General features: G+C 44.0%; 1 protein-coding gene across 1 annotated transcript in view; it reads right to left on the bottom strand.

Annotated features, from left to right (window-relative positions):
* The window catches only part of MAP1B (microtubule associated protein 1B), a 95,708-nt gene extending 74,007 nt beyond the window's left edge, over positions 1-21,701 (bottom strand). Inside the window, exons 1-2 of the mRNA XM_059175198.1 lie at positions 21,212-21,701; positions 12,942-13,043 (exon numbers count right to left, since the gene is read on the bottom strand). Coding sequence (XP_059031181.1) covers positions 12,942-13,043; positions 21,212-21,395 — 286 coding nt within the window. The 5' untranslated portion in view covers positions 21,396-21,701. The remainder of the gene's footprint in view (positions 1-12,941; positions 13,044-21,211) is intronic.
* Between the last annotated feature and the right edge of the window lie 583 nt (positions 21,702-22,284).

Here is a 22,284-nt window from a genome sequence, read left to right as displayed (position 1 = left end):
TGCCTGGGTGGCTCAGTCTGTTGGGCACCTGCCTTTGGCTCAGGTCATGATCCCAGAGTCCTAGGATCGAGCCCTGCATCCGGCTCCCTGTTCAGCTGGAAAGCTGCTTCTCTCTCTCCCACTCTCCCTGCTTGTGTTCCCTCTCTCACTGTGTCTCTCTCTGTCAAATAAATAAATAAAATCTTTGAAAAATCATCATCATCATCATCTCACTTCTCATTTCTCTCACCACTTGGTTGGGTTTTTGTGTTTATTGCTCATCAAGAGGGAGAGGGTACAATGGAGAAGACAATGATCTCTTTAAAAAAATAAGTTTAGGGGCGCCTGGGTGGCTCAGTGGGTTAAACCACTGCCTTCGGCTCAGGTCATGATCTCAGGGTCCTGGGATTGAGTCCCGCATCGGGCTCTCTGCTCACCTGCTTCTCTCTCTCTCTCTGCCTGCCTCTCCATCTACTTGTGATTTCTCTCTGTCAAATAAATACATAAAATCTTTAATAAATAAATAAATAAATAAATAAATGAAATTAAAAATAAATAAAAAAATAAGTTTACACATATAAGAAATACAGGCAGTAGGAAGGCAAAATGGTTGGGACTTAGAAGTGGGGGACAGCGGTTGTGCATAAAACAAGACAATGTAAACGCAGCAGGCAAATGCATACATTGCAAACTGAGATTCTTCTTAAAGCTACCTAGAGAATTGCCGCGGTCTGTTTCTCTATAGCAGTTCGAGGTCCTTTTACGATATCTAGAACCAATGACTCTTTTTCTAAACCAGTGTGACGGTCAGGGGTATCTGGTGTTCTCTATAGAAATGAAGTCATACCTATATGGATATGACCCTCTGGCCAACTCAGTATAAATGGTTTGCTCATTAATGTTTCAGTAATAAGAACTCACTTCTAAAGAACAAAGTCCCCACTTGGGCAGTGTAGTCACCACTAGCAGTCACAATGAGGACCTGAGACCCAGAGGACTTTCTTTCTGAATCCTCCAAGAAAGGCTCAGTTAGATCATTCTACAGTTGGTTCCATGGAAGGGAAGAGAGCGGATCTCTCTTGGCTGTGCTTCCATACAAGGCCAATATCTGCCCAATGAGTGCAATGACTTTTTTTAAAAAGCTACCTCTGAAACTACCACTTATTTTGCAGGAAAAATGAGTAACTGATCTCTAGTTTAAGCACATCTTGGGCTCTCATATAAATATGGTTTAGAAATTCTAAGTACATTCTAAGTAAATTTGAGGTGTTCCTAGAACAGAAAGGACTATATTACTGGATTCTGGATTCCAACACTTTTAAAAAGATAATAATCACACAAGGAATTCTTGGCAACCCTCTCTTAACAAGATTACTTGATGAAGCAAACCACCATTCTTCTCATTTATAAAGAGAGTATCATGAATGTTGTTCTACATATTTTAACTCATTCAAGTTTTAGAACACTCTGTAAGGGTTGCTGTAAAAATATTAGTAGGTTCTAGTGAGTGAATTCAACTTTCTTCGCCAACATGACCATATTAGATAGAAGACAAACTGAAAACGTTACCTTAAAGGTACTAGATACCAACAGTCAATCATATGATGCATTACCATAAAAATCACTTTTCCTTCTGCATAATCATGGCTTTCTGATAATGATTACCTGCATGCAAGTTGTACACTGTCAGTAATGACTTGGTTTGAGCTTCACTTCCCATGGGCATTCATATCTACATGCACTGACTTGTTAGATTACATTGTGCTAATTGGTGGTTTGCATGACAAGATGTGCATAGCTGATCATGCTTATTAAAATGCAGGCCATTCTCAATTGTCTGTAACAAATGACGTCCCTGACACTTTTAACACACTCTACCGACAGATGAACTCATGAGGTTCAATCTTCAGCCTCTTTCCAAAGATCTGTGAATAAGTAGCTAATCCAAGGCTTAATATGGAAATTCTAATTTTAATGGAAAAAATATGTAGCTATTTCCTGTTTGGCATTATGCAGCTAAAACACTCGTGAATTTGGGACACCTGGGTGGCTCAGGTGGTTAAGCGGCTGCCTTCAGCTCAGGTCATGATTCCAGCGTCCTGGGATCGAGTCCCACATCGGGCTCCTTGCTCGGCAGGGAGCCTACTTCTCTGTCTCCTCCTGCCACTCTGTCTGCCTGTGCTTGCTCTCTCTCTCTCTCTCTCTCTCTCTCTCCGACAAATAAATAAATACAATCTTAAAAAAAAAATTAAAAAAAACAAACACTCATGAATTAGACTTTTGAAATACTTTCCATGCAGGTGTTTGGCATTGTGCAAAAACAATTTAAGTTTTGTCTTGTTTGGTTTGTCTGCAAGGTAAAGACAGATGAGAAAAGCCAAGGGCCAAGAATTCCCACTGGGAAATCAACCCAAGTGTCACAAAGCTGTGTATGTCCCCCTAAAATTAATCCTAGCAGATGGGATACACAGATTTTCTAAACTAGATATTTTAAAAGCTGGATTAAAAACCATTTTAAGCTAAACTGGGAAGAGAACAAATTCTCCTCTACATGTCAGTGTTGAGGCAATTTAGGAAAAATTCAAGGAAACACGGAATATAAAAAACTGGAAGGGACTCCGAGATCACTCAGTTCATCCTCTCCCAAACTGGGTTCTATAGAAATCTAGATCCCTGGGAAAGTGATGGTCAAAGTGACTAGTCAAATAGCATAAGGAAACATATGGTTATACGAAATTAAACAAGTTTATTTACATACTGTCCAAAAATAAGACCTCATGTGCCATAGTTCCCAGACTTACTTCACCATGAACTTCTTCTCCACTGACCATCTATTGTTTTACAAACCCATTGGCTGGCAGAGCAAAGTTCCAGATATGCTCATCTAGTCTTTTCCAGATACCTTCATCTAACGACTTTTCAGGGGACTACATGGGCCCCAATAATCTCAGGCGCCCCACAGCCGCAACATGAGGTCAGGTCAGGCTTCGAGGACGCTCTGTACAGGGGAGAGGCCTGGGAAGCAGCTTACAACCGACATCCCCTCACTGCTTCTCTGGATATGGGAACAACTGAGTCAGGTGCTTTCCATCTCCGAAGGGCCCATTTTAGTCTCAGGGCACTGATCATTTACTGCAGATTTATTTTCATAAAATCTTTCCCTTTCATGATCTCTCCCAAGTATCTTCCAAGTCTACCAATGGACAATTTTTCAGTGCTCAGAAAAAACAAGCTTTGAGCTCAGCAGCTTTTTTCTCACGTGCTTTCAGAGGGGGTGAATCCTTAAAAGGTAAGGCAGTCTTTTCATAATTAAACTAAAGGGCTTATTCTGGAAAACAGTATGGAGGTTCCTCAAAAAGTTGAAAATAGAGCTACCCTATGACCCAGCAATTGCACTACTGGGTATTTATCCCAAAGATACAGATGCACCTGCACCCCAATGTTTATAGCAGCAATGTCCACAATAGCCAAATGATGCAAAGAGCCTAGCTGTCCATTAACAGATGAATGGATAAAGAAGATGGTGTATATATATAATATATATTATGTATATATATAAAATATATAATACACACACACAATGGAATACTATGCAGCCGTCAAAAAGCAAAATCTTGCTATTTGCAACAACATGGATGGAATTAGAGGGTATTATGCTAAGCAAAAAAAGTCAATCAGAGAAAGACAATTATCATATGATCTCTCTGATATGAGGAATTTGAGAAACAAGGGGAAGGGAGGGAAAAATGAAACAACACAAAACCAGAGAGGGAGAAAAACCAGAAGAGACTTAATCTCAGGAAACAAACTGAAGGTTGCTGGAGGATGGGTGGGAGGAATAGGGTGGCTGGGTGATGGACATTGGGGAGGGTATGTGCTATGATGAGGACTGTAAATAGTGTAAGACTGATGATTCACAGACCTGTACCTCTGAAACAAATAAAATACATTATACGTTAATAAAAAGTGAATAAATAAATAACAAAAACAACAACAACAAAAAATTAAAGGGCTTAACTTAACATGTAGCTCCACACTAGGGAAAAGTTAATTCAGTTTGGATCCAAAATTCCTGGTCACAAGGAGGTCACCAGTACCTTAGGTCTCAATGTGCACAGGTTAGTACAATTTTGGTTCATATTTTTATGCATGTGTCCCTTTTAAAATAGCCTGAACAAACGGAATTTACAGAGGGATCCTCTCCCCAAATCCCCATTTGGCACATACTCTACACTCACTTCTGTTAGTTATCTTATTTCCACATTCAGTTGTAAATAACTCTCAGGCCAGGATTACTTACACATCTTCTGATAGCCTCCAGAGTCGGGAACTCAGTGTTTTGCTGCAGAACTACTTACATAGATATGTAATGACAGATTGGCTCAGAATAAGGCACCTTCTAAAAAGACATACCGTATACTATGAAAAGGTCATCTTCTCTCCAATAGATCAGTTTATGATAAGGAATCCCTCCCCTCTTCCTTCCCTTCCCTCATGCTTGGTCACAAACATTAAAAAAGGGAGGCACTCCAGCAAGCAATTTGCACAAGTCTCCCTGGTCTTTTATAAACATCAAACCCCAGGAGAGTCTAGAAGGCCAAACACAATGCTCCCAATGGCTGAGACCCTTAGAATGTTGTTGGCTCCGGCTACAGAATTCATTCCATCTTCAGCTTCACTGCCCTCAAGTTAACCACCCCAGATGTGCCATTTCCATTGACTGCCATTTCACGAACCAACAAGCACCATGTATGTGGAGCCGTGTGCTTGGGGTTAGGTACACTAGAAAAGGGGGTCCCTCTGGGGAGCAGCAGTTCCTTCCCTAGATTCTCCATGGGAGATGCAAACAAAGAATCCGAGAATTGGGTCCAAAATGCTCAACTGTGGCTCATCTACTGACAGTCTCCAATGCCAACCTGTTCGATTAAGAAAGGGCTGGTAAAGGACAGGTTTAGAGAACTTTGGGTAGTCTTTGGGTAGTTCATATTTCATCTGAGCCCCGCAGGAAATTAACCCCACAGGCAACCTCAGTGGGAGTCTTTAAAATGGGGTGCAGTACAACTGCAGAGAGTAGAACATCACCTGCCCTAGGCTTGCAGTGTTTATTTTTAATTAGGTAATTTTATGTTTAAATCCTGCGTAGTCTCTTGGCGCATATTCCATAAGCCGACCTCTCAGCGGTCCTCACTGTAAGCAGGTCTTTAACACACATCGGGATACGTTATAAAAAGACCATGATTTTTGTCTTGTGTTCATGTTAATTTCTGCAGTGCCTCTGGGCCATTTTTAATTGTGCTCCCCAGGGGCGCTTCTCACTTTCTCACATTTCTCTAGGACCAAGGAAATCTGACTTCACATGCAACAGAAATTACCCTTAGACCACAGAGAGAAAACAAAAGGCGTAAGCCTGGGAGTATGATGTTTGAGGATACTTGATGGTTGCCTAGGTAGTATTTAATTAGCCCTGGGTTGTGGCTGGGGGCGGGCAGTGCTGGTACCTGGGTAACCTTTGTCATTATGACTAACACTGCTGTTGAACAATCCAAATGCAATGCTTGTTATGATCTCCAGTCTCACCCCTTGTCTTCTGTAAGGATTTGAGTAAATCTGCTTCTTTCTCCTTCCCTCGCTCTCTCGCTGTCTCACACATGCACTTTGTAAATTAGGAAAACACTCTGTTAGTGTTTTTTTAAAGCCGTGAAAGATACATTTTCCCCAAATATACTGTCCACAATGGAATACCTCACTCTTCCCTACATCCCTGGACAATTCCCTGCCTCATAATAAGCACTAAAAAATACTCTTTGCCATTTATTTAAAGCAATCTGTTAGTTCACGCTTTATTCCTCTTCTTTTACCCTCATTTCCAGCATGCAAGGGGACTTGCTGGACTTGCTGGATGGTTTACGGATGCTGTGCTTTAAAAAATAAAAAATAATAAAACTAAAAAAATTTTAAAAATAGAAAAACAAACAAAATAACAACAATAAATCTCTACGGAAAAAAAAACCAAACAAACAAAAAACAAACAAACAAAAAATAACGTGGGCTTTCTCTGCTCTCTGGAAGTGAAGACAAAAGTGCTAACGTTCAGCAGGAGAGGCCGTCCTTGGTTGGTGATGTTAACAGCTGTTCTGAAATCCACTTAGCTGGATTGAATGGCAGGGTTATTGACATTCCCCAAAATGGCTACTGGGCCCGGGGAGCCACTTTGCTCCAACCTTCCTGCCGGGGTGTATCTATGCTGAGTGGTTTCACAGGACCCATTAGGAACCACCTCAGAACCATTACAGCCAGCAGAGTAAAACATTCTTTTTACTCTAGGCAAAAAAAAAAAAAGTGAGATGAATAGGTATTTCCAGGGTGGTCTGAGGGAGCCGTTATTAACAGCTCTGAGGAGTGAAGACACAGAAACACAGCAATGAAACGCCATGGTATTCCTCTCCATTGGCCACACCTACACCAGGAAAAAAATCACCCTAGTGTGTGAGCAAAATATAAACCTTGCAGGAGGGATGCCTTGTGTTACACACACTACAAAACTCCGGTTCTTCACCACACAAAGCTCGGCCCTTCCACTGTTTCAGCTAAATGCAGGTGGGGGTGACCAGGCCATTCCGAGCTCCACACTCAGGCTGCACCAGTGTGAATGGGAGCAGTGGAGCGGGAGCAGGGGCAGGAGGGCCTGCCAGTTCTCCACCAGCCAACCACAACCCGGTGTGAAGGCTGAGGGCAGGGGGCAAGTGAGAGAAAGGCCACTGGTTTGCATGAAAATGGGAGTTCCCTTCCCAGGCGCACACATTGACTTCAGTGGATGTTAAACACAGGTCTGGTTGCTCCACAAAATAAGACTCTGAGTTTGTGGTTTTCTTCTCCTAACAGGGTTCCTCCCATAACCTTAGAGGATGGTGCAGTGAGAGAAGATGAACCCTGTGGGCCTGTGGGTGAGCGTCTGTATCTATGCATGTGCCACGTGAGTGAGAGAGAGAGAGAGAGAGAGAGAGACGGAAGATGAAGTATTTGCTTTCCGTCTGAAATCACAGGTTCCCTGAGGGTTAAGTCAACCTCCTGAATACAACTAAACGTGTATTTGTGTGCTTTATTGTTTGAAGGTTGGGAATGGGGCTGAAAACACATTCATTACTCACTGTCATAGAGCAGTTGACGCATTCTAGGCACATACAATTAAGCTATAATTCTGTACGACAGACTAAACATACAAGTCTAGACTGACAGAGAAGGCAACTAAAAATATTCTTAGGCCTCTTCTAAGAGCACTTCAGCATTTTCTTATCATTCTACTGGCAAATATTATAAAACCTTGCCTCATTAATGTCAAAGAGAGTAGAGGATTCGCACGACTTAAATTCAAAAGGCTTGGTTTTAATGCTCTGTCAAAAACCAATCGAGAGGCCTGATATTTTTAGCAGTCACGCCACACAAATCTAAGGAACCTCAGCTGTGGTTTGTGTACCTTCCAGAGAAAGGGCATGGGTTTTTAAGCAGAATCACCGACAGACACACTACAAAACCAGTCACATTTTACGAAATTCTTTGAGAGTGTGATAGATCCTAAATTATAAAACTATTGACAAAATGTAAACATACCAAGTCTTACTATTGATTCCGTTGACTAAGAAAACAAACCACCAGAAATCTCAGCTTCTTAAAATTGGCAAGGTCTATGGCCACTTGTTGAATGGAGAGAGAACCAAATACTTGAATGGAGGGAAAAAAGTTACCCAGCCATGGATTACCATAGCGAGAAAGCACTCCAGCACGCTCCCTGACATCAGCCATCTTGGCGAGGGCACCACAGGACCATTTTACAAATGGTCTCCAACCCTGTGCAAAGGTTCTGCTATGTCGGCATCTTAACACATTGTCTCCTTTTTGCTCTCACCCTCAAAGGACCTTCCTAAACTCAGTTATACAATGTTGCTGCCCTCAGCTACCTATTTTCTGATAATACTGGGGCAATTGTTTCTCTGAAAATATCTTCGATTATAAAAATTTTATAATCAAATTTATATTTATAAATACATAATTTATAAATTTTATAAATAAATTTTATAAATATATAAATATATTAATTAAATTTATATAAATATAAATAAAATTTATAAATACATAAATTTATATAATTTAGAAAACAAATTTTAATATTGTTACAAAAAGGAAGCCAGCCAATACCTAAAGCCAGTATTTCCCACAGATAATAATAATCAGCAAACACTCAACTCAAATCCATTTTCAACAAAATGGGCACTTTGAACACTAACTTATATTTACTTTTTTTTACTATGTGACAAAGCACTGTTTCAAGATCTTTACATGCCCATTAACTCATTTGACCCTCATGAAGTTTCTGTGAGGTAGGAATGACTGTCTCTATTTTAAAAACACTAAAACTGAGGCATAGAATGATTAAGTAACTTACCCAAGATCTTACAGCAAATAAATGTCAGCTAGGATCAAAACTTTGGTAGCTTAGCTCCAGAATATCCACGCTTAATCATCATGCTATGTTGGTGGGGAGGATTTGGGTTATCAAATTTGTAAAATTACTTTAATAGGCAGAGAGAAGTGGCAAATGATGGAAAAAAGAAAACTGAAATTAATTTTCACTCTGCTGTCCCTTGCTCTGGGATTGATTAGTACTTGTTCATTGTTTTGAAATGATGCCTAACACAGATAATCCTAGGGTACTTCTTAGAAACCCTAGGAGATATCCTTCTCTACTGTTATAATAATAGATCTAAAGTTACCTTAGGAAGAAAAGAAAATTAGGAATAGAGAATTCAATAAATGCTATACGGCATGGTAAGCCTAGTTCTACTCTTGAGGCGAGACTTACAAAGTGATTCTCAGCCAACGAGATTAAGGTGGAAAACACATTCTGTAATATATAAAGACTTTTGAATTCATAAATGTGAAGAAACAAGATGATGGCTCTATTTTGAAAAGACTCTATTATTGGACATTCCTCGAGTAAAAGACTGGAGAGGATTCATGATGGAGTACCTAACCTTTTCTCTCAAGAAACTAGTCTTGCTAGACCCCAGCTTACACATGGCCAAGAAGGGTTTTACAACAGGGCAAAGCAGCAGACCAGCCCTGGGCACAAAGCAGGTATTTGTTGAGTGATCTATAGGCAAGATGATGCTGCAACAGGTTCCAGAGAGTAAAAGATGGCCCGGATGATTGATGAGTTCCAAACTAATAGTATGCCGGAGTTGGGAGGTGTAGCGATCCCAGGACTCCATTCTGGGGAACCCTGGGTTAACCACCGCCTCACCATTCATATGATCCAACCCCCACCTCAGATAGAGAAAGCACTCCTATCCCAGATTCCTGCTCCAAGGATAATTTTGTTCAAGCTGAATAAATCTTCCAGAGTCGGCTTGCAGGAGACCTGCAATCCTGAAGAAAGAGGCCAACTGGGGGCGCCTGGGTGGCTCAGCCATTACATGTTTGCCTTCAGCTCAGTTCATGATCCCAGGGTCGTGGGATGGAGCCCCGCATCAGGCTCCCTGCTCAGCGGGAAGCCTGCTTCTCCTTCTCCCACTCCCCCTGATTGTGTTCCCTCTTTTGCTCTGTCTCTCTCTGTCAAATAATAAATAAAATCTTAAAAAAAAGAAAGAGGCCAATTGAATCTCAAAATCATATTTAAAAATGAGTACAAGAGGTAAACTAGTATCAGACAACACAAGAGCTGGAGCCACCTGCATTATCTGTCGGCCACCTTGGAGGCTACCGCCAGTGCTCGATATGTGATCTCCAATGCTTCCAAACAGCAACAAAGGAATAATAACATGAGCGAAAAACAGATAAAAGAGCAGCAACCCTAGGGCCGCCTGGATGGCTCAGTCAGTTAAGCAGCTGCCTTCAGCTCAGGTCATGATGCTGGGGTCCTGGGTTGAGCCCCACATCGGGCTCCCTGCTCTGTGGGGAGCCTGCTTCTCCCTCTCCCTCTGCCTGGCACTCCCCTTACTTGTGCTCTCTGTCAAATAAATAAACCTTTAAAAAAAAACAAAGAAAAGAAAGAAAGGAAAGAAAGAAGGAAGAAAGAGCAAGCAACCCTAGCTCCTAATCTCTGTGTCAGGGAAGACCATGAATATTTGATTGTAACTCACTGGCCTAAAAAACCCAACCAAACACAAACTGTTTGGACAGGATGCCGAGCAAGGGGGTGTCTGCCAGTCCACATGTGAGTGCCGGATGCTCCCACCACCACCATCTCCCAAGCAGACAGTGACTATGTGGGATTTGTCCATCACTGTGTGTTCGCCCACCCTCCCCCACACACAATGTGGGTGCTATATAATTATTTCCTAACTGATTGATTGAACGGCTTTATGTGTTTAATGAATCCATCCTTCACCCTCACCTAGAATCTTGAAACTCTAAACGTAGAGGTTCAGCTGACTCCCGTTAGGGGGCCTGAGGTACAGACATGAGTCCTCCAAAATTTCAGGGAGTGGGGAGGAGACCCACTTAGACTTGGACCCACTTGGACCCATCAGACTTGGATCCACTTAAAAACAGACTTCAAATTTCCCCTGAAACTTAGGCCTGTTTGTTCAGGAAAAGCTAAAGGTTTCTTTGGGTCTAATCCAGTGAGCCTGCCATGTCCACTCACCCCCATTCTGCACCCATGTCCACCAACAGGACGTCCCTTTCCTCCAAAACACACTTACTTACCTGAAACGGAATCTGACATGTGCTTCCCTCGTCAATTATAGTCTTGGTTAGAAACCTGCATGTCACTCTGAATACTCCCCACACAGGGGCAATACTCCAGTGGCTCTGTTCTAGATGTTCAGTCCTCATGGGGAGGCCCAACTTTGCACAGTGCACACTTGGGCTTAAAAGGGAAGGTCCTAGGGGCGCCTGGGTGGCTCAGTGAGTTAAGCCTCTGCCTACGGCTCAGGTCATGATCTCAGGGTCCTGGGATCAAGCCCCTCATCGGGCTCTCCAATCAGCAGGAAATCTGCTTCCCTCTTTCTCTCTGCCTGCCTCTGCCTACTTGTGATCTCTGACTGTCAAATAAATAAATAAAATTTTAAAAAAAATTTTTAAAAGGGAAGGTCCTCACACCCACCCTTCTCAGAGTCAGCAAGAATGGGAGGACAGATGTCATGTCCAGAGGCCCACCTCTAGACATAGCCTCTAGCACAGCACTGCTATCCAGCTAGTAGGTAACAGGAAAGAGTAGGAAAAGGAGGACAAACAAGGGACCCTGGGCCAAAGTGATGGTTTGGAGGACCTGCCTTTCCTAGTCCACAAGAGTAATCTTAGGGCCTTTGGTCCAAACATGGTAAATTCTCCATCAGTTCTTGCAGCCTTTCATTTTGCCATATACTGCTGTCATTCCACCAAGTCAGTCCAAGGATGAATGAACGTAATGGGAACCACATGATTTGTTTATCAAAAAAAAAAAAAAAAAAGTAGCTTTACAAACATTCTTAGTAAGAAAGCCAGAACAATCCACAGAGAAAGGATGAAAACTTGCCTTTTACATTTTGAAACATACTTGTTGGAAAAGGGTACCTTTTTTGTTTTTATTTTTGTGGATGTTTTTAAAAGTTATAGAGATGTGCAAGACATAAAAACACAACATGATAGCACCCGAAGCAATTGTTTACTGTACCTTTACTTCAGCCAGTCATGTGCTATCTGATAGTCTCTGGATCATTCTCTCTCTCTCTTTTTTTTCCCCCAAAGCAAAGTTACTTAAAAGCTGATTTTTCGCGTGGCATTGCAGCGAGTTAACTTTGAACGAACCAGCTCCCTGCTACATTTTTCTGAGCACATTTACTCAGTTCCATGCTTGAAAGTAACATTCACTTGGACAACGGAAATGTATGGGATTGCACTCTAATATCGAACTCGAAGAGAAGATCTGCGACAGTCTCATGGGCAGATCGCTGCAGCCAAATGTGATTCACAAAGCCTTGACATTGGAGAAGTGGTTTCAAATCCCGGTATGTATAAGGCTAATGGAATATGATGTAATCAATCAGAAATAGGCGGAACCCCATCTTGGTTTTATACCAATGCCAATAAAATTAGAATCATACAACAGAATCATGTAGACAAAAATCTCTCTACTCTACATGAAAATTTAAGTGGTATCCAAGAAATAAAATGCAATACAGTTGTCTGTGATGGATCAATGGGAGAGATTTTGAGAAACACAGGTTGGGAGACTTTCTGCACCAGCACCTCTGATCATAATCTTCAAAGGTGACCAAGAGGGAGAACTACGGGTCACTGCTCACAAGAGGGAGATAAGGTGGGCTAGCTAGTCTCACCACAGCCCCAGGCCTAGAGGCAGAGGTCAGCGTACATCCCTACTGAGATGGCAGGCTACTGGTAACATTTCCACATATAACCAGTGTTTGAGTCCTTACCTTGACTCTGCAGTATTCTTTTCCATCTCTGAAAAAAAGGCTATTTTAACAGCAGTTTGGAATTTCCGACTTTTACCCACACCAAGAAAAGTGGGTGACAATGCAATGATGAAATGATGAGCTGTATTTCATTTTGAAATGGAGAGGTTTCCTTTTTCTAAGGAGGGAAGGAGGCTGTAGCATTCTCGGGGTGAAAGGCCATCCTATTTATATTCATAGCTTTATTTGAATAAAATTAATATGTAAATAGTCTGCAAAACCTTGAAGTCAGACCGTATAGTAAGATACGAAAAAAAAAAAAATGTACCCCAGAACTTTAAAACTTTTCACTAAGAAACCATAAAATAAATACCCCACACAGTGATAACTTGGAATCGACTTTCTTAAAATGTTGCTTCTTACTAACCTAGTTGATAATAACAAATACAGAGAAACATTTAGCGATAAGAGGAAAGTCTTTTTTGATACCCCAGGCCAAGCTGACCCCGGGCCTATTCCCCGGGCCTTTCAAAGTCTAGGGTGACTAACACCAAACCAGAGCCTCACCTGGAACTTCAGGGGAGAATCTTGCAGAGTGTCGAGACACAAAAAGTTTCAGTTCTTGGTCCAGGTTGCATTCAATCAGGTTTGTGTCCCATGATCGGATTCCTAAGGAGGGAGCGGAAGAGAATTGACAGAGTTCCAGTTAGTCATTTCAGAGTGGCTTGGAAAACATCACTGTGACATTTCTCAGGCTTTAGGGGAGGATGTGGAAACTTCTTTCTGAAGAGCCTGGTGGCTAGCAGTAGATGCCCACAAAATGGGAGGGTTGGGGAGGTCTCCCTACCAGGCCACAAGAGAGAGATAACTAGCAGTACGGACTGAACTTCTGCCCCTCATAAAATGTAAATGTAGCTTTTCTGGGAGAGTAAAGAAAACAGTTATTAGGAAAATGACAGCCTTTACTCCAGGGAGGCAATAGAAAGGACAGGAGGGTGGTTAAGTTCCATAGGAGTGAGGAGGCCTCCAGATCATCTCTAGCCTTCCCAGGGCCCAGTCATAGATGGCAAGGAAATGGAGAGTAAGCGTAGGAAGCTGGCGTTCAAATCCAGCCCTTTGTTTTCAAAATGGCAGTGTTTGCGGTGTGCGTATGCATTCTGTGCACATGTATGGTTTCTTTTCTTGACCCATCCCATTTTTGACCTGGGTTTTTCAAATCCTAAATATTAATCCAAAATCTGTATGATCTTTGATGAGAAGACTGTATCTCGAGGCACATGGGTGGCCCAGTGGGTTAAGCCTCTGCCTTCAGCTCAGGTGGCGATCCCAGGGTCCTGGGATCAAGCCCTGCATCAGGCTCTCTGCTCAGCAGGGAGCCTGCTTCCCCCTCTCTCTCTGCCTGCCTCTCTGCCTACTTGTGATCTCCGTCTGTCAAATAAATAAATAAAATCTTTAAAAACAAAAAAGAAGAAGACTGCATCTCAACCTGGAAGACTTGCCCTCTCTGTCCTCCCCTGCATTTATTTTACCTGACTAGCTTGGCAAGAAGTTCTTTCATTCACAATTGTTAGTTGGACTCAGTTTTCTTCTCCAGAGGCAAAAAAATGTGGCAACATTTTATACTTTAAAGAAATTCTCCAGAGCTGGGGCTGTGAACTGTCTCTTCCCACACCAGTTCTGGCTTCCTTCCATTCACTAGGCTGGAAGCTGGGGTCGAAGGAACTAAGATACCCTACCTCCCTTACCTCCTCCTCCCCCTGTCCTTCTTAAGGAGATGGCCAGAGGGAACCCAGAGGGCATGGAAGAAGGCAGAACTGGGGAGCAAGCCAGGGACAACCAGGAAACCACAAAACTCTGGAACATGTTTGGTTTGGTTTGTTGTGGTTTTTTTTAATGTATCTTTATACTTTCCCAAATAGGTAGCTCATGCTAGAGCCATTACATTTTATCCATGATTGTACCCTTACAGAGACCATTGTCAATTGCCAAGAACACATTTCCACAAACAACGGTCATTTATTGCATACCTGCTAAGAGCAGGGGCTTGATCCTCTTGGTAAAATACAGCAGACAAACTACCTCTAAATAAACACCGGGTCATTTAATCATTTTTGCTGGTCATTAGTCATTCAAACAGACTTGGGAGGCTAAATGGCAGTGCATTATTTAAACACACCCATAAATCCTTAATGTCTGTCTGTATTTACCCACATTTATATCTTGTTTAGTCTTCTTACCTTGTGAAGAAACAAGGTAAGTGTGTGTATGCATATTGTGTCTTGTATAGAAATAAGGTGTGTGTGTGTGTGTGTATGCATATGTGTGTCTTGTATAGAAAGAAGGGGGTGTGTGTGCATATTGTGTCTTGTATAGAAACAAGGAGTGTGTGTATGTGTGTGTGTATGCATGTTGTGTCTTGTATAGAAATAAGGTATGTGTATATGTGTATGTGTGTGTGTGTATGCATATGTGGGTCTTGTATATGTATAAATGTACAACGCAAAGATTCTGGAAACTCAGTTGACTGCACATCTAGACTATGTTTGGATTCTATACCAAACACCTTTTGACTATGAGGAATATTTTCAAACAGAAGCAGAAATTGATCACACGACCCATGGGAAGACTTCAGGTGTGGAAGTTAACATTCCTAAAGAGAGGCTAAATTATACAGGGGAATTTTATGGGTCTCCCTGGAAACATCAAGAGCCTCAGCTTGCATTCACGCTAATGGATTATTTAAATTTTAACAAGAAAGGCACAGTGAGATTTTGCAGATCTTTTTAGTGCAGAAATGATAAATGGGTTCTTTTTGTTTCACAGGAAGCTTGACAGGTTGAGAGGTCTGAATTCATTAGAATATTTTACTTCAACATATACACTATATACCGGGCTAGTGTGAAAAACCGTCAGGCTCCTTTCTGAGCTGCTTAATTAGTAATTGTTAACTGGGTTCTCTGGGTGCCAGGTCTGAGCTCCACTATTGTCTCCTGGCTCGTCAATTTGGGTCACTAAGTCAATAATGAGACATATGTATTTAAATTAAATTCATACGATTTTTCTGCCTTTGTTCTATGTTATGTCCAAATTGCTCCATCATTTGAATGACTTCATCTAGGGTTATAGGTGGACTTGCTCTTACATTGTTGTTTGCCATTTTCCCCTTGGCTTCAATTAACTTGTCATGACACATGCAATTAAATGTTTGCTTTATATTTCATAACCTCCTAGTTGGAGGCTTTGTAATTTAGCAGGGGGAAAAGCACAAAACAGAAAAATCCATCTAGAGATTAATTTTTCATTACACTAGTAAAAGGACAATAAAAATAATATTTCACAGATTTTCTACTGCCAATGAAACAAAAATTTAGGGTTCTCTTTTCAAGGGACTAATTTCCAGCCAAATTATGTCTTAACAATGCATACTACACAGTACCACTTATAAAATAAAGGTTACAAAGAACTTACTGGTTATTTTAGTTGGAAAGGAAAATTTTGGAATGAGGCCACTTTCTATACCAATTTTAAAAATAATATACTTTGTGCCTTCTATGGATGATACTAGTAAAGAGAAATACTATTTCTCACTGAAGGCTCCTATTGCATTTAGTAGATTTATGTATCTTCCCTCTGTGCCTCAGAGGAAGCCAACAGTGGGGTCTCTAAATCTTATAGGACAGAAAAATATCTTCTTTGGCTCTGGCCACATTCTCTCTCTTGAGCCTTTGCTTCTCCAGCACTACATGAAGACTGTGCCCCTTAGTGGCTTACCTACATTGGGGCAGAACAGAACAACTCCACCAATGGAAGGTCAACCTCCTTGATTAAATTTCTAGGCCCAGACGACATCGGTCACCCCTGGAAAGTTGACCTACGTCTAGGCATCCTTGAGAACTCTCCCACCTAATCTGGGGCTGGTGCCCCACTGTGAAACCACCACTGTCTGAAGCCCAGTCCTTCAGCCAAGGTAACTGAAGATAACAAAGATCTTTTTATCTCAGTACTCCGAATCCAAGAGAAAGCAAGGCACAAAAGGGAGGCTAAAGTGCACACGAAGTTCACAGAGGGAAAAGGGAAAAATGAAAAGGTTGTGTGTGCCAGGGGGGAATGGGGTGTGCCCATTACAGGACAAGTCAGGGTAAACAATAAGGGGCCACTTTCCCTTACTTTATACAGGTTATATCTCACCAAGCCTATCAATCATGCAAGCATTTTGCAGGATTATTTAATAAAACCAATGATTTTTTAAAAGCACCTCCCATTTAAAGACTAAAACCTATATTCCTAAAAGAGACAAAAAACTGGAAAAACCAACAAAATGATCATTCATTACATGTCAGAATGGCACATGGGTTCCACCTGACAGTTAACTGGGCCTTTGAAAATTGATTTTCCCCCCCCTATGAACTTTTAATTGATCCTTCTGATCCATAGGCTTTTTTATATTTTTTGCTAGTACTTAAATGGTTAACTTATAAACTGTAAGTTTGATCTGTAAAACTATGCTTAAAAAAAGTGATTGGGAGGCAGATTAGAATCATAAACTAAAGAAACAGAATTAAAACAAAAAAAGAGGTAAATTCAAGATCTATTTCTCAAAGAAGTTTTCCTATCTTTTCTTTCGACCAAACTTTCAATTGGCTTTTTTCTTTTTCCTAAGCCAAGAACTTGATGTTCCTAACATATAAGTTATGGGCAATGCAGGCAATGCCTTACATAGAGTCCATCCTTTCAAAGCATGGATGATAAATAATTAAGGTCTTTTGATAGCTTCCCACATTGGAAACAAACAAAACAAGTGATTTATAATTTTACTGGTCTAAAAGTTAGAAGTTATTTAAATAGTAAGCCTTTAGAGGAAATTAAGGATGAATCATCGGTTTAATGACCTTACATTTGGGGACCGGCTTGGCTTTCAGCATGGATCACAGAACCCTTACCAGATAATACCAATTAAGCAGTACAAGCAGAAATCCATCTGCCTTTTGACTTTGAAAAATATAAAGATGAACATAATATATATAACACTCTCCAACATTTCTTCGAACCTCCGCCATGTACTGGTTTGTTCCTGTTAAAATAAAATGAGACCTAAACCCAAAACTTTCCCTGGGTTCTTGATTCTCTTGGCCATCCTGAAACTGAAGACAATCAATAAAGTAAAATCAGAAGGTTACAATGTAATCAGCTAAACTTATACTTCAGAATCTGGGGCAGTACATGTTAAACACATCTATCTTTTTATAAACAAATCTTGCTGATTCCCAATGTGACCCAGAGAAAAAGTTACACTCTTTAGCTGCAATTGAAAGCATCAAACTGACACTTGGTATTCTTTTTATGTCTTACTTCCTATAAAGTAATAAAATAAAGCAATGAAAACTTTCATAAGGCTCTAGAATTCAGTCTGCGAGCCAAGGATATACGCAGTCGATGTCCTAAAATAAACTGGAGGAGTGGAGGCTCTGCTGAAAATGGGAATGACTCTTAAGTTTAAGGTGGGAGCTAATTAGGAAGAGGGCAAAAGAGGTGCCATGGAGTGGCATTTGGTGGGAACGACATTGGTTTGGCATAAAGTGCTGCATAACTAACAAAATAAGACTACACCAGTCCAAGGGAAGACTACTGCTTTCAACTTGAGAAGATATGAAGCGACATTACATTCCACATTTTGAATACAGTGAGAAAATAAGGAACCATCTCTCTTCTGTGGTTTCAAAAAGCTTCACTGAACATCCACACTGGGATGTTTCAGGCCTGTCGATATACTGCATTACCACCGTCTTCCTATAGGTTTCTTTCTGAGGCTTCCCAAAGAACCTTCAGTAATCATGGCAAAATTCCAAGTCACCAGGGTCTCCAAATCCATAGAACATCCATTAACATGGGAAGGGAAATAGGAAGCAAAGCTAACAAATGATGCACCGAATTCCCAGCCTGTATCACTCAATGGGAGCTGAACGCCCCTGGAGCATCTCCATCTCGCTGCACAGGACGCAGCCCACAGGCACCAGCAACAATAGCAGGGGAAGCAGAAAGACCTCTGGAGGAGGCCTAGCTGGGACCTGCAGGCACAGGGAAACAGAGCCACCCTGCCCTGTTGCTAAGTCATCTCAGCCTGTCTGAAGAGCTAGGGGAGCAATTTCGCTTAGTCCTGGAAGGCCCTGGTAGCTTGAGCTGCATCTGTGACCCCAGGACCCAGGAGAACAATCTCCAGGGAAAAAGCAGCATCTGTTCCTGGGTGTGAGGAAATGGCTCTGCTCACTCGCTTGATTGATTGTTAATGGGATCAATACAGCAATTGTGGTGTTTGGTGCAAAAACCTGACCAAATTAGGGAATTAAAAATCAAGAAGGCATGGTGATCGAAAAGGGAACAGGAGGAGGCTTCTGGGATTCTAGCCCTCCCTGTTCCTAGGTCTGGGTAACACAGTTGTGTTCGTTTGGTGGACATGCACTGAACTCATCTGTGAGTGGTGCCTTTTCCTCTCTCTATATTACTTCAATAAATTTTTTTTTAAATTTTAACGTCAAAAAGACCAATCTGAACTTTATTCCTGCATGCTAATCGTATGAAAAGGTGTAAAGGCAGGGCACATCATAGCGCTACCTGGATGCGTCTATTTTTTTCCTCTGAAGGAATTGGTACCCCAGGAATGGGGTACTGAAAGGATGATGATCGGGACAGTAACAAAGCAGGAAGGGAATTATGGCAGGAAGGTGAGCGCTGCACCGGCGCTGCCCACAAGTGGAGGTCTATACAAAGCCGAGCTCTGAAAACCGCCGTTTGATCTTCCTCTGATGTTTGCCTGCCCTGCTCTGACATCATGACGGAGTCAGAAAACCGGTGCCGGTGCAGTGCCGGCACATCTGTCACTTCGGAGTGACGTGACCTTGAGCGGGTCCCCTTATCCTTCCTGCCTCTCTGGGCCCCCATCTCTAAAATGGGGCTGGTGGTCCCTCTCCAGGACCCACATAGGGTGGTTCGGAAAATCTCATAGAGAGCAAAGCACCTCCTAGTGAATTATTATTCCCTGGCAACGGTGCTGACAATATTTGTTTTTAATCCGAAATCATTGATTCAGATAGCAGCCACGCCCAAAGTCAGTACGGGTGACATTTTCCAAGGGGAAAACGTGCAAACAGACTAAGGAGGGATCACATCAAAGGCCTATAGTTTGAAAAGGAAGCATTTTTCAGATGCTCAAGTAAGGCATTTCACTATTGAGATCTCTTATTCTTGAATCTGTTTTTCCAGTGAAAATACACGACTCCATTCTGCCTTTTTTTTTTTTTTTTTAATGCTGTAAGGAAAAATCAGTGCTTTAAAGTTAAACAAAAGAACCAGGTCTGCAACTCCAGTCCCCACCCTGCAGCCTTTTGTTCTGGGGACAAGTGTCCGTTTCCAAATGCGGAGTCAGAAAGCAGGCTTTAATTTTTTTCATCGAAAATAAGGTTTTCCTTTCGTGTTTTCAGCGAGTGGAGGGACGCCGGGAGCGGGGAAGGAGGGCTGCGTGAACGCCCTTTGTCCGCCTCGGGCTGCCGTAGAGACCGCAGTGCGGACTGCACCACGCCCACCAGCCGGTGTCTCCAGGCAGAAACGCTTCAGCACCACCCCAAGAGAATAGAGCGCGGCCTGGGGCTGCGGAGGGACCAGGCGACTGAGGTCAGGGGACGACGGGAGGTCTGGGACGCCAGGGGGGAAGGCAAAGGCAAAGACGAGAGCTGCCCCCTCGGGGGGCTTCGAATGCAACAAAGCCGAGCCCGAGGGAGAGGTGGGGGAAACGCAGCGCCATGCCCGAGGCCCCGGCGGAGCGCACGCCCGGCCGACCGCGCCCGATGGGGGCGCCGCAGTGCGGGGGGCAGGTGCGGCGAGCTGATGGGAGCACTGCGGCAGCCCGGGTGGGGCTGGGGGGCGGGTCGGTCCGCGCGCCTGAGGCTGCGCCCGTCGGGCCCTCACGGCCCCGCCCAGGGCTCCAGGCGAACCGCTATTCGGCCTCTGCAGAGCGCGCTCCTAGTGCGCGCACCGGGCGAGGCGCTGGCCCTACCCGCCAACCCCCCCCCGCTTCCCCCTAAGCCATCACTATCGAGGCTGAGACTTTTGAAAGAAGAAGCCCCACCCCGCAACTTGGGGTCCCATTGTCCTTTCTGAAAGCTGCAACCAGGGTCCCAGGGGCGGTAGCGAGGCGGGCGCCGTCTGGGAAACAAGCGCAGGCGGTTCTCCATCCCTGCGTCCCGAGTGGAGGTGGGGGGGGGGGAGCGGGTGTGGCCCCAGGACTAGCCTAGTCATTGCGAGGAAAGAACAAATCGGGAGGTTTTAAGCCAGAAAAGGCATTTCTCGGGGGGCTACGGTGGCTGGGGTGAGGATGATTCCCACGCGGGCCCTGGCACATGGTGCTTCAGCCTTGGGTCTGCCGGCGAGGGAGAGAGGGGAGTCCCAGCATTTTGCGGGGGACAGAAGAGGACTAAAAGCAATGTTTGCATCAAGGCTCCCCCGCCCCTTCTGCTCCCTGAGGTTTGGGCTTTATTGTGGCCTCCGCTTCTCTGACACCTGCATTTCATTTAGCGGGAGAGGCGGTGGCCAGCCCGGATCTGCAGACCCAGCTGATGTTAGATCCCTCAAGGTTAGGAGACACTCTCCCGCTGGGTCTCAAATCTAATAATTAGCATTATTCTCCGAAATTAGCCCCCAAAAGACTCCGGATTGAGTGCGGGAGGTGGCGGGGAGAGGTGCGGGTGCGGGGCGCGCCTGAGAAGGAGGGTGGCCGTCGCGCCCTGGGTGGGGTCGCGTTTGCCGGTCTCCTCGAGCGCGTCCCCTGGGGACGCAGGGCCTCTTACCAAGTTCGATGTTGCCGATGGCGCGCCGTAGGTGCTCTTCGGTCACGATTTCGCCGACGACCACCAGCAGGTAGAACTTGCTGTCGAGGAAGCGATGCGACAGGCTAGGCGAGGTGGACGCCGCCGGGTTGGCGATGCTGCCGGACGGTTCCGGCTCGGCGGCTTCCACCACCACGGTCGCCATCCTGCCGGCCCGCTATGCCTGGGCGAAGTGTCCCACTCCCGCCGCTCCTCTCCTCTGCCGCAGGAGAAAGGATTATCTCCGAAGGTGCTGTCTCCGCTCCGCCCCTTGCGTCCCCCCTCCTCCTGGCGCTGCGCGCCGCCTCCCCCTCCGCCCTCTCCTAGAGCGCGCGGCGGAGAGGAGCGGGGAGTGAGAGAGGGCGGGGAGGCGGCGCCGCTTTTATATGGAGACTAGGCTGGGAGCCGGGAGGAGGAGGAAGAGGAGGAGGAAAGGACCACCCGGCACATCCTCACGCGGTGGCTGCCTCCGCTCTTCCAGCCGTTGGCCCAGAGCTGATGTCATCTGCAGCAAATCATCTCGCCCGCGGCCCGGAAGCTGGAGGGAAGAGGTGTGCGGACAATGGTCAGGGCAGGGCCGGGAGTCAAGGGCCTGGAGGACCCTAAGGGCCCCCCACCCCACCCCCCATCCCCGCTGCAGCCACGAAGGGGTTTAACACTCCCCACACACCCAATACTGGCTGCATACACTCACCCGGTTTGTGCAGGAACACGGGATGGGTTTCCATTTTTGCAGTGGAGATATTTACCTTGTACGAGGTGCACAAGTCAGGCCTCTACCTCGTGTCCGTCTGTGATGAAACTAGATTCTCAGGTGCTGAGATAGCTAGCACAGCGGGTGTAGAGCAGGAGGTACCCCGCCCAGGAAGATGGAACCTGTCTTTTCTTTGACCTTGTGGACTTAGGAAAGCATATTTTCCACCTTCACTTAATACATTAAAAATGCAAAACCTAATCCTAATATTGTTCAGGCTTTGGATCCTAATCTGCAAGGCCCAGTGGTTTAAAAGAAAGAAAAAGAAAGAAAGAAAGAGAAAGTACTGGCTTTGCCGTTC

This window comes from Mustela lutreola, chromosome 5 (assembly GCF_030435805.1).
Source record: "Mustela lutreola isolate mMusLut2 chromosome 5, mMusLut2.pri, whole genome shotgun sequence".
In the NCBI taxonomy this organism is placed as follows: domain Eukaryota; kingdom Metazoa; phylum Chordata; class Mammalia; order Carnivora; family Mustelidae; genus Mustela; species Mustela lutreola.
The sequence above is the reverse complement of the archived record's forward strand: the minus strand, read 5'-3'. Positions and strand labels throughout refer to the sequence as shown.